Source organism: Chanos chanos, chromosome 4 (genome assembly GCF_902362185.1).
Source record: "Chanos chanos chromosome 4, fChaCha1.1, whole genome shotgun sequence".
Taxonomy (NCBI): Eukaryota; Metazoa; Chordata; class Actinopteri; order Gonorynchiformes; family Chanidae; genus Chanos; species Chanos chanos.
In genome coordinates this window covers 25358050-25372692 of record NC_044498.1, presented here as the reverse complement: position 1 = coordinate 25372692, position 14643 = coordinate 25358050, and the positions used below count along the sequence as shown (strand labels likewise).

Here is a 14643-nt window from a genome sequence, read left to right as displayed (position 1 = left end):
CCCTTTTTAACACCCACATACATATGACGATAGACGTCAGCTGCGTTCCGCAGGCTATTTTTACACGTTTGTGTCTTTTTAGGAATTGAGTGGGTTTGGTTGTTAATGATGACTCATAGTTGGGTATGAGGCAGGGAGACGCTCGACATCTTCAAGTCAAATATATCTGTGTGTTAGATCAGATGATTAAGAAGTAATGAAAAAATGACATACAAAACATAAAAAAAGTGTCTCATGAATAATTGGGAAAATGACTCATCAAAGTATGTTTTTAGATGAATAAATATTAAACTGTTCTCTCTCTCTCTCTCTCTCTCTCTCTCTCTCTCTCTCTCTCTCTCTCCCTCTGGCAGGTCACAGACTTAAAGACTGCCAAAAATTTGGAGGAGGAACAGTCTCTCTTGGTGAAACAATGTAAGTTATCCAAAAGTGTGTAATGCTGAAAACGTACTCAGTTAATATAATGTTGTGAATCGTTAACTTCTTCTTCTTCTTCTTCTTCTTGTGCATTTGAAATAAATATTTTGTTTATATCATTTTCTATAGATAACGCAGTAACTGGACAACATTTAAAGAAGTGGACATTAACAAGGCTTGACTGGATATAGCATGACTGATAATAAGAAAGTGGGCTGATGGTCACAAAAGACATTGTGGAGTTTCAGTTGTGGAGCCACTGTTTGGAAAATGTCTGGCAAAACTTCAGAGTTGAACACAATATAACAGCTGTCACATTTGAGATACCCCATTAAAGTACTAAACAAAATGGAGCCACAAGAAGCTACTACTGGTCAAAAATGTACCAAGGAACCCCGTGAGAAGAACCTACTGCAAAGAAAGTGGGTCTCTGAGCCCTCGGCTGGCACAAAAAGAAGCACTTTTGCTGATCCTGAGGGGAAGAGGCACTCTCATCGTGACGGCGGTGCCTGCGGAGGTAGCGTTGCAGGCTCTACACAAACATTTAGCCCTGGGAAGATTTTGTCATCAGCAGTTCAGTCATCTCAAGAGAGCCAGTTTCAGCAAGTCTTTCCCAGGGCTTACCCCTACCAGTTAGCGCATTCATACCCACAGCAGCCCATTCAGGAACCCTTCCTGACTGGGACAAAGCAGCAGCCAGGTTTGGAGGCCCATGCATGGCCCTTCCCTGGTCAGCTCCAATCTCTGCCTTCAGATGATATGTTTCCTGTGCAGTCCCGCTCACATGGGGTCTTCCCTCGTCAGAAGTCTCCCAGTTTACCAACTGCTTTTGGCCAGTACTCTCAGTCAGGACCTGATCAGCAAGAGGAGGTACACAAGAAAGAACAGAAACCCAAGAAGCCTGGAAAGTATATTTGCCACTACTGTGGTAGGGCTTGTGCTAAACCCAGTGTACTAAAGAAACACATCCGCTCACATACTGGAGAGCGTCCCTATCCCTGTGGCCCTTGTGGTTTTTCCTTCAAAACAAAAAGCAATTTATATAAACACAGAAAGTCTCATGCCCATGCTATTAAGGCAGGACTTGTTCCATTTTCTGAACTAGCTGCTAGTCGCCCAGACATTGATCAGGCACCATCACTGGGAGAGACAGAAGTGCATTCAGATGGAGAGCAGAGTACAGATACTGATGAAGAGGCTGCAGAGGGTGCAATGTTCTCAGAGAAAAGCAGCCCTGTTCCCCAAATATCATTTGAATCAGACAAAAGCACAATGGATAAGGGTGATGAACCAGCGTACGCGGACCCAGCTGAAGAGCAAGCCATGGCGTCTATGAAAGTGCCTATTCTAATCGTCCCGAAACCAGGTGTTCCATCAACAGCCATAGAATGCCCCACTTTTACAGAAATCAAGGGGTCTCACATTAGTGCCCAGGTAGGTCGAGGGGATGAATCTCAAACTATCAAACAGAGACTCGCTCTGAGGCTCACTGAGAAAAAGGGCCAGGACACAGACCAGTCTCTCAATCTCTTGAGTCCACACAGCAAAGGCAGCACAGATTCTGGCTACTTCTCTCGCTCAGAAAGTGCTGAGCAGCAGATCAGCCCACCCAACACCAATGCAAAATCCTATGAGGAGATCATGTTTGGAAGAACCTGGTACTATAGAGCTGGCTCCAGATCGAGGCAGTCTATCACAGTTGGGATGGCAACTGCTGCTAGTCAAGACACTAAGTCTGGAGCCTTACTTGAGATGGGCATGGGAAAGATATCAGAGGATCACATTTTTTTCAGAGGTGATGGTTCAGAATCACAATTAGTTGCAGGTGGCGACCACAAACAATATCCCACAGGACCTTGCCAAAGCAATGCAGGTCTTCTGGAACCCCCTACAGATTCAGGGCCACTCATCAGGAGCAATTCAATGCCAACATCCTCCCCAAACACCTTGAATGTCCCACCAAATATAAGAGGGAGTCACTCTTTTGATGAGATGATGACCCCAGATGATGTTTTTTATTCTGGCGCAGCTAGTCTAAGAAGACTGAGAAGACAGGCTGCCTTTGAACACTCTGCTCATGAAGGCCACGGGGAAACTGAGTGCTATGGGAAGAATACTGGCCCAGCACCTTTGGCAATAAAGCTAGGGGAGAGAAATCCTTTGTTACCAGAGTTCAAAGGCTCAGGGTCTGAGATTGCTTGCCCTGAGATTCGCACCACATATGGCTCATATGGAACTAAAATGGGAATAACAGAGTTTACCACAAGAAAACGTCGCAAGGAGAAGAGTGTTGGAGATGAGGAGGACTGCCCTGTTCATTATGATGACAGTCAGAGTAGTTCTGTAGAAATGTCAGGTGACTACGATTCAAAACAAGGAAGTCAGGAAAACTCAAGAGCTACTCTGTCAAGCAAAGGATCTCTGTTCAGTACACACAGCCAGTCAGACAGTTTTGATAAAAGCTCTAATATGTACCCAGAGGATGTTGTGGTTGTACCAGATTCAGACAGAAAGGCTGCTGGTAATGTGATATCTGTCATTCAGCATACAAATTCATTAAGTCGACCCAGCTCTTTTGAGAAGTCTGAATCAATTGACCATCCATGTTATCAGCAAGACAAACTCACTGGGCAAGTTTCAGAGCAGTCAGACTCTGAAAATATTGAAGATGTCCAAAGCCCTGACTCTTTACGAAGATCTGAAAGCATGGATCAACAGCAGCAGAGTGACAGTGAATTAACAGCATTGTCACCTAACCAGCAGTATCATATGCCCCACAAACTTGTTCGGCAACCCAACATCCAAGTACCTGAAATTAGGGTTACAGTGGAACCAGAGAGAGACCCTGAGGTACCAGCTAAAGAACCAGAGAAACATGTTGAGGAATTCCAGTGGCCACAGAGAAGTGAGACCCTTTCTCAGCTCCCTGCTGAGAAGTTGCCCCCAAAGAAGAAACGTCTGCGTCTGGCAGATATGGAGCATTCATCTGGGGAGTCAAGTTTTGAATCTACTTGCACCAGTCTGTCAAGGAGCCCGAGTCAAGAGAGTAATTTGTCCCACAGTTCAAGTTTCTCAATGTCATTTGATAGAGAGGAAAACCTGAAATCAGTGTCCCCCACTAAGCAGGATGACTTTTCAAAGCAATCGGAGTTCTTAACTGTGCCAAACAGTGGCCACTCTCTCTCTATACCGGGCCATCACCAGAGGGAAATGCGGCGCTCCTCGTCAGAACAAGCACCTTGTGCTTTGCCTACTGAGGTTCCAGAGATCCGTAGCAAGTCATTTGACTATGGAAGTCTCTCAACCTCCTCTAGACAAGGGGAGGTCTATACCAGTGCAACAGCTATGAAGGAACGTCGACGTGGTTACCTTGTGAGGCAAGCATCCTTGAGTGTCTACCCTGAAGTAGTTGTACAAGAGCAAAACCTAGAAATGAATATTAAGCAAGAGCATTCTGAACATCTCTCTCAATCTGCTTGGCAAGTCACACCTTCATCCTCGACTAGTTCATCTCAGATTGCAGCAGCTAGTGACATTGCAAAATCCAAACGAGGTACGCAGCCAAATCATGGGTCACATCATCACAGACTGCAACAAAGCATTAGTGAGGACAGTCAACCAGAGGACCTCTTTCAGAAGCCACCTCGCTTGCCTGGTCAGCTATCCTCGGACAGTGAGCATTCAGTACATGAGCACATGACTGCAGAAGTAATCCAGCACTCCTCTCATCATAGTGGCATAGCACCATCACCATTCCTGCCATTTCAGCCAATTTATCTGTGCCCTGAATCATCACAAAGACACAAGCAACATATGGCTTTCCAAACACATCAACAGCATATCAGACAGCCTAACATACCACCTATGCTCCAGAAACCACACCAACCTTCGCATCAAGACCAAGGTGATTTGAAGGTTGATGTTGCAAGTCAGGGTTATGTATATCAGTCAAGAGCTTCTCCACAGAATTTTGGTTCACTTCAGACAAAGGTGCTTACTACCAGCTCAGTTTTCTTACAGCAAGTTCAGCCAATCTTTGCCACTCAAAACATAGGGTCACAGCCATCACTCCCTGGAATGTTAGTCCCTGTCAGGATTCAAACCAATGTGCCATCTTATGGTAGTGTTATGTACACAAGTGTTTCACAAGTCCTTGCAACTCATGCACAGAGTACTACATCTGTTAGAGTCATATGCACAGACAATGCATCTGCGAATCCACTTACAGGTACTGCCTCAAAACATCAAGCAGGATTTGATTTATCTAAAATTCTTGGCCATTCATCAGGACCTTTACATTATCCTCTCTGGAAAATTCCAGATTCCTTACCTGGAAGACTAAATACAGGAATCCCTTTGTCACTGACATCAGGAACTATTTCCACTACAGATGCATCATCCAGCCTTGGAGGAAGCAAGAGAATGCTATCACCTGCCAGTAGCCTTGAGCTGTTCATTGAGACCAAACAACAAAAACGGGTTAAAGAGGAAAGGATGTATGGGCAGATAGTGAAGGAGCTCAGTGCAGTTGAACTTAGCAACTCCAGTGCATCAAAGGAAAGTGGCAAATCTCTGAAGCCAGATCTCTCAAAGAAAGATGATTCAGTAGTAGATCAGGAAAGGATGTCTTTTACACCGCCAGCTGACTTGCCATCCTCTAAGGTACCTGTTCGCTCCTCTGTACCTCAACAACCTGATGTGCCACCAACTGACAGTTTTACACCACCTCTGCAAATCATTACTGATACCTCTGCCAGGCCAGACTCCCCAGAGGAGCTAGATGTTGAAGAATCTACTCCAGAGGCTAGCTCAAGCCCACAGTCAATGATGTCCTCAAGTGACACACAAGAGGAAATTAAACAAAGCATGGGCAATAAGATCCCTGTCAACATGTTGGTGCAGCTGGCTGCCAATCAGAGTGCTGGTGTGGTTGGGAGTACTCTTTTGCTTACTGATCTCTCAGATGTTCAACAGTTCTTTCAGTTTCCAAGTCTTCGCACGACAACAAGCGTGAGCTGGTGCTTCCTAAATTATACCAAGCCAAACTATGCTCAGACAACTCCCCTAACCTCTGTTTATGGCTCTTGGTGTGTCAGTTCCTATAACCCCAACCCACTCAGCCTTAGTACCAAGGCAGCATTGGCACTGCTTCGCTCCAAACAGAGGAGGAACATGGAAACTTACACAATGGCTGCTATGTATCAACCAGGCACTGGAAAACTTGTGTCATCCCTCTTGTGGAAGCAGAAATTTGAGCAGGTAATTTTACAATTAACGAATAAAATTAGCCTTAGTTAATAATGATAATGATAAAAAAAAAAAGATTAACAAAAAATGAAAAATTAGCATAGAATGAGTAAAGTTTTATCTGTCTTATTAGACATAGGATCCAGCATAACTTCAGTCAGTGTTATGGATTTGGAAATAATTTTCAAGACATTTCAGATTTATTTATCTTCTACTATATTTTCTTGTCCTTGGATTTAATCACAAGTTTTGCTTTGAATTTTCAGATGAAGCCAGAACTCATGCAGCTAGATGTGAGCAAAGGGAAGAAGATGAAGGGGAACGGCTCAAGGGACAGAGGGAAGGAGGACCATGGAGAGAAGGAAGCCTCCTCCAAGCAGGCTGAACCTACTCGAATAAAAATCTTTGAAGGAGGGTATGTAGAGATGTGTGTCATTAACCATTAAGGTCTAATTGAAAGCCTTTTGGAATAAGTGGGGAAGTACCTCAAACCAACCAATTAAATTTTAACGCTGTTGTGATACACAAATTAGGGATTTTGCAGAAGCCTGAAACTTAAGGACCCTCAAATGATATTTTAAATTCTCTGTGAAAACATAGGGTTACATTTCATGCATGTGTCTCAATCATGTTGAAATGGTTCGAGATGTTTTGTAAAAAGACCACTGATTAAGTATTTACCACCTCATAATAAAAATGTGTACCTCATAATATCTGAGTTCTTTGATCATGAATTACCAGTGTTGTGTACCATGCAGGAGGGGCCTTTGAAAAAAGGCTCTTGACATGTTTTTTTATGTGTTTTCATCATTTGAAACGTTCACCATTTTCAATAACCCATATGTAGTGTTATCTTGTGCAGTAAGACATAAAAAATCAATGCAATGCCATAAATGGACACAGCTGTGAAAATATTTCTGTTCCCCTGAATTGAGTTTGGCACAAGAGTGTTTTTGCATGTGCAGTAAAATCCATACTTTGAGTACGTTGTGTGGCACGTTTGATGTACATGATGTTAACTCTTTTTAACATTTATGTACATGCTTAATATTTTCCATTAATATCATGTTCGGCCTTGTTCTTTTTCAGGTACAAATCAAATGAAGACTATGTTTATGTGCGGGGCCGTGGTCGAGGGAAGTACATCTGCGAAGAGTGTGGCATCCGCTGTAAGAAGCCTAGCATGTTGAAAAAACACATCCGCACTCACACTGACGTTAGGCCATATGTCTGCAAGTTCTGCAACTTTGCTTTTAAAACAAAAGGTGGGTTTCCTCATTCAATTTCAATGACCACATTTATGCAGATGTACAACTCTACTTTTGATGAAACAAATTCGATAGTCTGAAAGAAAACATGAATTAAATCAAGAGTGTTTATGTTAAGCTGAAAATACAGACATTAGTTGACACTGTAGGAAAGGCAAGCTCTCTTGCTGGCATTAAGTGTTGATAAATTGAAGGGCCAGACGTCTTCTGGCAGGTTCCGACAGGAGGTCTTTAAAACTCTTTAACTCTGGTTTCAGGAAACCTGACAAAACACATGAAGTCAAAAGCCCACATGAAGAAATGCTTGGAGCTCGGGGTGTCCGTAACATCTGTGGACGACACGGAGGCAGAGGAAGCTGGTATGAGTCAAGTTGAGCACACTGTATTGAGAGAAGCCAAATATGTGATAAATACTGGGCTCTGCAAGTTGTGCTGGTGCAGGACAATTAGTGTAATGAAAACCAGGAGGCCCTTTATTGCTGGGTTTATATAAAATTACCAAATACAAGATCCACTATAAAATTTTCCCCTTTGGATAACACAGGGAGTGGGAAAGGAACTCAGTGACCCACTTTGTCTGAACTGAGGTATTTAGTATCACTGTGAAAGAACTTTAAGAGAATTAATAGAAGTAATACTAGCTCTGTAAACCCTATTTTCTTGTTCACACTCATACTAGAATTGCTTATCTCTTAAAACAAATATGTTACTGTTTTGCATCTCTGGCACTGTAGTAAATGTTCATTTGTGTATTTTTTTCCCCAGACATCACTGAGGAGGGACAAAGGGAGCCTGGAAAGATTAGCATATCAGGTATTATGGCTGAACATCAGTTTTCTGATGCTGACGAATCTGATGGGGCTGAAGAAGATGGTGAAGAGGTTGATGAAGATGAAGATGACGACGAAGAATATGATGGTGACTCCACGCCGAAGACTCGCTCTCGAAGCACAAGCCCTCAACCCTACGGCAACCCCTCTCTGTCTGTCACAGCTGTTGCTGCGTCCCAAGGTTCCAACCCAAAGCAACCCCTTTTCAGCTACATTTCCAGTCTGCCCAGCATCCAAATCACTCAACTCATGGGGCCTAGTGAAAGGGCTGGTGAGGCCCAGATGGCAGAGTACCAGAAACTCCTGCAAGGAGCTCTGGGTGAAGACAGCAAGAAAAGACTTGAGGTGCCCAGTTCCATGGATGAGGACTTCGGTCTTTCTCCAGAACACAGCTCATCTTCCTTTGACCTGTCCCCATCTCGTCTGTCCTCGCCAGGTTGTGACTCTTCTCCTCTGCGAGAACCTTCACCGACCTCCCGCAGGTACCTCTCCCCCAGGAGAGACCTATCACCCAGGGGGCGTCTGTCACCCAGACGGGAGGCTTCTCCCCTCAGGCATATCTCCCCCAGACGTGACATCTTCCGCAGAGATTTGTCTCCTCGGAGAGACTTGTCCCCTCGAGGCCACCTCTCTCCCATCTCACACGCTGGGCGCCCCACATCCCCGGCGAGGGACCTTGCCAGCAGACGGGAGCTGTCTCCCAGGAGTCGCCACCGGGGCATGATCAGGCCGCTGTCTCCCAGGAGGGGTCTGCATCATCACAATGCCCCTTGGACGCTGGGTCAGCAGCCCCAAGCAGAAACAACTACTTTGAGCCAGAAGAGCAGGGGCCACTCAGAAGTGGAGATGGTAAGTTTCCATAGCTACTGTGTGATATGACTAATCCTGGTTACATCATGACTTGTCTATTAAAAATTTAGAGATTACATCTCATTGTACTTTAATTAAAGTAGAGATCCTGTCTATGCTTTATTCTCTCAGTATTTGATGACGTGACTTACACGTTTTCCCCTACCAGTAGAATCAAAGGTAGACTAAGAATCTATGTGTTATTCGGTCAGTGGTGGATGACGTGACTTACATCTTGTTCCTCACCAATACAATCAAAGATAGACTAAGAATTAAATGGCCTAAAGTACAGTGTACTGTACTGTACAGCTGTGGCTTCTTGCTCACTTGCTCTCATACCATAGAAGAGTACATTTCTATTTTTACCAGCTAATTAAGAATCCCTAGGGAATAGGGGAAATGCAGTGCTCATATAATGCAGAAGAGTCATTCATTTCAGAACTATCAGGCAGTCCTTCCACAGAACAGAAGAATATAAAGATAAATGGACAACATCCTTAATGTAATCCAGGCCATTTTCACGAGACACAAAAGGCATTTTTGCTCTGAATGTTCTTGTAAAACTTTCCTTCCAAAAAATTCAGCATTGTATAAGTAAGGCATGAAACAAAACCCAGACCAGCTAGATATTAATAGAATTTTGAAGTACTAAATTAGCTAGTTTAAACAGGTAATTTAATATGATACATTAAAATATCTCTGTCATTAGCAAAAACAGTTTTTTACACTGACAATGTGCAGGTATCCCTAATCCAAATGAGTGTTACATCTATACAGTTTACACAGCACATACTGTGGTTTCTTCAGAACTGCTGAACAGCTAGTGCTGCTCATTTTAGTGAATTTTAAACATCTCTCTCTCAATACTTTAGGATCTGAAGAAGAGTTCCCACCTCCCCGGAGATATCCATGGTGGTGGGGAGGCTCCCAGCACTCACTATGGTCTCTTCAGCCACCTCCCTTTGCATTCTCAGCAGCAGATCCGTGCTCCGTTCCCCATGATCCCCATTGGCGGCATCCAGATGGTGCATTCTGTGCCTGCCTCTGTCACTGGCATGGCCCACCCCGCCCGTCTACCCCTACAGAAGAGCACCTCAGAGGAATCCAGCACGAGTGAGGTGTCCTTCCACTTATCAGAAGGCCGAGGGGCCAACAACAGCCGAGGCCCAGAGGACTCTCCCCAAGGCCAGGAGAGGAGGACCCAAGGGTCTCCCAAGGGTCTTTCTTCAGGAATCTCGCTTTCTTCTCAGAGGTCAAGGGAGGACAGCGCAGACATGGCCGACAAGGAGACTAAGCAGGAGGAGAGCATCCAGACCTGCACCAAGGCCATTGCTTCACTCTGCATTGCCTCTGAGGAGCCTTCTGAGAAATCGTCGGGCCCTGTCGAACCACCATTGAATCAGCACACATCATCCCATTCTCCCACAATCCCACAGGAGACTGCACCAAACAGAATTCAGCACTTTAGTGGCTTGGAAGCCAGGCATCCCCTACACTCCAGCACAGAGAACAGCATGCCTGCTACATCAAAGACTCCCACAGCAAGCCACAGAGTAGAGGAAAGGTCACCAGGGCCGCAGGGCGAGAGGCTAGCAAGCACAAAGAGAGGTAAGGAGTTGGCAAAGGACAACTCAGACAACAACAGGTGAACAATATCAAAAAGAAAAAACAAATACAAAAAAGGGAGAGCAGTGGATGTAATTGCAGATATCACATGCACACGTTTACACAAACACATACAACTCTCACCTACATAAACAGTCTTTAAACAAACAGAAATTAATTAGATATATGAAATAGTTTCAACGTGTATAGCATGCCTTTTATAATCCGGTTTGCTATTTTAACTAAGATTACATTCTTATTTAAAGTTTCACAGAATATACATATTTGTTAACTTATATATGAGCCTGACCAAAATTATGGACTCTTGTCTGGTACTTTTCAATGTACAGATGTGTGTGCCTTTTCTTTACTTTTTTGCTTATATTCTTATAAGCATATTAACCAGGAGGACATGTACATATATCAAGTTTTGTGTATCTGCTTTGTAATAAATGCAGTTTCCCGTCTTTTTGGACACTCAAGTCTGAGCGATGTGAAGTATCAATGTATGTAAGGTTGCACTAAAACATATTTTTATATGGGTGAAATTAAATGGCTTTTTTGTGTACAGCAGCAATTCTATAATACTATTTATTGTATCTTGTTTCATAAATTGTACATTTTTCTTAATGTTGTGAATGCCTTTTCTATGTAAAGCATGGTTTTTGCTATTGCATAATTAGAGCAAAAATATGTACACTGTAAAATGGCTTTATATATTAGGAGTGTGTATACATATAATTCTAAGTAAACATGCTTTACTTAGAATTATGTATAATATAAGTAAATGTACAAGTTTTACATCTAGTATATATTGAAAATATATCTGCACTTACGTTTTAGATTGACTCCGACATTAGAGTATGATAGTTAGCTCTACAAGATCGTACCTTTCTCTTTCCTGTTTGCTGGATTGGCTACACTATTCGTGATTTCACTTCTTCTTCTCCTTCTCCTTCTCCCTCTCATTCTTCTTCTTCTTCTTCTTCTTCTTCTTCTTCTTCTTCTTCTTCCTCTCCTTCTTTTTTTAAAGTGTAGAAATGTTAAGCATTAAGTGAATCATCATGTGCACTCGTGCATTTTCTGTTTCCTCCAGAGCTTATTGAAGTAGTGGTGAAATATTAAAGGTATTTTGATCTTCTGTGAATCATGTTGCTTGAAGTACTTGATTTATTGATTAGTATGGGAAACATTCCAGCAGATGTAAATACTGAAAGGCCATAATTCTACACACACAAACACGCATACCACCCCCCCCCCCACACACACACACATATCCTCTTACACACACAGTCCTACATATTCATAAATGAGAGAGAGAATACATTACAGTTTGTCCTCTGTCCCTCAACCCTTACACAGATACTTGTCAGTAAGGACACACCAGGATTGAGAAATTCTGAAAATGCACCTTACATTTCTTAAACCTTTCAAAAAAAAAAAAAAGAAAGAAAGAAAAGAAACCCAATAATATGTATCAGTTTTAAAACTGGGATTTAAAATGTCAATGCTTTTTTTCAGCCTTGTTTGCGTTTAAAAAGAACCTAACTGAACTGGAGAACGGAGCCAGTGATCTTTTGCTGTGTATATCTGTATTTTGTATTGTGTGTGTGTGTATGATATGTGTCATTTGCTTACTCCTTGGACCTTTTTGTCAGTAGTCCCTGGTATTCACTTAACTGTATTAAAAATGTCTTTAAAATCTAAGGTATCAAAGCACAAATCATTGTATACAAACAAAAAGAAAAAGAAAAAAGCATAAACATATATAAAAAAGGGTAAGTGTGTGATGTTCAGTGGAGATACAATATCATGTAATACCCTGGTTTCCACAATGAATCACATTACCAATGAAGAAAAAAAAGACGGATTGTTGTTTTCAAATAAATACAACTATAATAATTTGCATGTCCTGTGTTCTTTAATTATCTTTCTCTGTTAATCAAACAATTTTACATATCTCTTCAACTCTGCTTAATTAGCAATGCAACATTTTCCGGAAGTCACCAGTTTCCAAAGGTATTTGAGGAATGTTTGGGGGGCTAGCTACAGACAACTCTTTGTGTAGTTTATAGCCTTCAAAATTATTTTTCTTCATTAAAACCTCATCACATTTGGTACTACATAGTAAAATGACACCTGTGTGCGCTAGTTTTAATCTCTCATGCAGTTTGACAGCACAAAACAGATGCTTATTTTTTGGCTAAATCTGCTGTGACACAAATAGGTTGATTTGATCTCTTTTGTGAGTCTGCTTCTTATATCAACGTGCCTGTGGTGGACAAATTATTATCCTATTTTTAGGCTCTGTCATTGAGTTGTGTCTGTTTTTGACTGCAGCTCTTCATCGAAACTGACTTTGGTGACTGAAGTAATTGACAACACCTAACAGCATATGGTGTTTTGGGGGAGAATATTGCACTGAGGAATATTCTAGATGAAAAGGATGGAAGTCATGGCTGGTAATGCTTAAAGAAAACATTGATAGGAGTTCAAATTTCAGCAAAATAGAATGGACAGCATTTTTATGGAAAGACTGCATTGATTACAGTTGATTTTATAAGCTTTTTATGTATTGTTCCACATCCACCACAATACAATAAGTTACAATTCTAAAGATGCTCTGACTCTGTTTGTTCAATTTCATTAAACACATAAATAAAATATGTAAACATATAATTTCTTAACTGGATTATATTTTACCTCCACACTGCATACACAAATAAATGTCCAGTCTTAAGCAGCACTCATTTCATGGTTCAGTCACACATTAATTCGACAATAATCTGTTTGCAAACCAAACTTAATGTTTATTTTTTTCCCCATTCAATCCAGGCACTTTTTTCTCCACATATTGTGCTGCACAGTGCAGTGTGTGCAGCCTATGTGTGTGTGTGTGAACATAGCTGTGTATGTGCTCTTTTCTGTGGCTGCATCTTCACACATCTCTCTGAATGACAGTCCGGTCAGGGGCACGGGAGTGGGAGGGGAAAGGATAGATTGCGGATGGGGGTGGGGGTGGGGGGTTCACCCAGATACCTGCCACCAGTCCGCCCTTGCCCTGTCTACTCACGTCACACCATGTCTGATAAACAGCCCTCAGGTTGTCTGTGTGTGTGTGTGTGTGTGTGTGTGTGGGTGTGTGTTATTTTTCAGCATGTGTCTCATATTGTGTTTGTGTGTAAATAGGTGCATATACTTAAGTATGTTTTGCGGTGTGTGTGTGTGTGTGTGTGTGTGTGTGTGTGTGTGTTTTGTATAAGTGAACATATGTTTATTTTTGTATACCTTCACCACATCAGTTTGAAGACACATGATGTAACATAGTTTAATCCTCAAAACACTACAGATTCAATTATTTAGCATTTTCACCACAGCAGCAGCTACAAATTTATTTCAAGTTTATTTAGAGCCCAATATCATTGTTTACAGTCTCAAAGGGCTTTACAGGCCATAACAGTCAAAATCAAAACAGGACGGCACCCCCTGACTTAATCCTCATGGCAGGCAAGAAAAACCTCCCCAAAAACCCAAAGGGGAAATGGGAAAATGGGAGACATCTTGAGAAGGACCACAGAGAGAGGAGACCCCTCCTTGGCCAGACAGGTGTGCAATAGGTGCCGATCCAGCGGGCAATTACAATTGCAAGTAAATTCAGAGCATGAACAAAGGGGATGGCGATGCTGACAGGAGGCTGACAGGGGGATGAAAGATGATAACACCAGGACGGATCGGTCCAGAGGGCAGGAGGAGTCAGGATCACTGGTATCTCAGGAGTAGCACGTGTGGCTCAACAGAGAGAGAGAGAGAGAGAGAGAGACATTGTTAGATGTTCATTTCCACATAATGGTTAAGGGAAAATAGCTAGAGGTAATATGGACACGAGGGCACTCTGGGACACAAGGCGGCCACCCACTCCACAGTCAACAAACCTGGGTGAACATGTTAGAGTGGGGGGGAGACAGCATCCAATCATCTCAGTTCACCAAACATTCTATGCCTGAGAACCCTCCAGATCTGCTCCTTTACCTAGTAAAGAGCTGTTAGCAAAAGGCTTGGCTAAACAGATAAGTTATCAGTCTTGACTTAAACATAGCGACTGTGTCTGAGTCTCGAACATTAATTGGGAGGCTGTTCCATAACTGTGGGGCTCTGTAAGAGAAGGCTCTGCCCCCTGCTGTAGCTGTCACAACTCGAGGTACTAACAAATGGCCTGCACCTTTTGATCTAAGTAGGCGTGGTGGATCATAAAAGACCAGGAGTTCACTCAGGTACTGTGGTGCAAGACCATTTAATGCTCTATAGGTTAATGGTAAGATTTTATAATAAATGCGAGATTTGACTGCGAGCCAGTGTATTGTGGATAAGATAGGAGTGATGTGGTCATACCTTTTGGTTCTAGTAAGAACTCTGGCTGCTGCTGAACT

The 14643-nt window shown here is 42.5% G+C and overlaps 1 protein-coding gene across 1 annotated transcript; it reads left to right on the top strand.

Moving 5' to 3' along the window:
- The first annotated feature begins 765 nt into the window (after window positions 1–765).
- On the top strand, window positions 766–10266 carry hivep2a (HIVEP zinc finger 2a). Its single transcript, XM_030771243.1, has 6 exons — window positions 766–5676; window positions 5931–6079; window positions 6754–6929; window positions 7190–7291; window positions 7698–8611; window positions 9484–10266. Exons 1-6 carry the CDS (start codon window positions 766–768, stop codon window positions 10258–10260), a joined length of 7029 nt encoding a protein of 2342 aa, XP_030627103.1. The 3' UTR covers window positions 10261–10266.
- Window positions 10267–14643: the final 4377 nt, after the last annotated feature.

Coding starts and splice junctions, on each gene's coding strand:
- hivep2a (XM_030771243.1), top strand. CDS start 766: ATGGAGCCACAAGAAGCTACTACTGGTCAAAAATGTACCAAGGAACCC. Junction 5,677..5,930: donor GGAAGCAGAAATTTGAGCAG/GTAATTTTACAA, acceptor TTGAATTTTCAG/ATGAAGCCAGAACTCATGCA. Junction 6,080..6,753: donor ATAAAAATCTTTGAAGGAGG/GTATGTAGAGAT, acceptor GTTCTTTTTCAG/GTACAAATCAAATGAAGACT.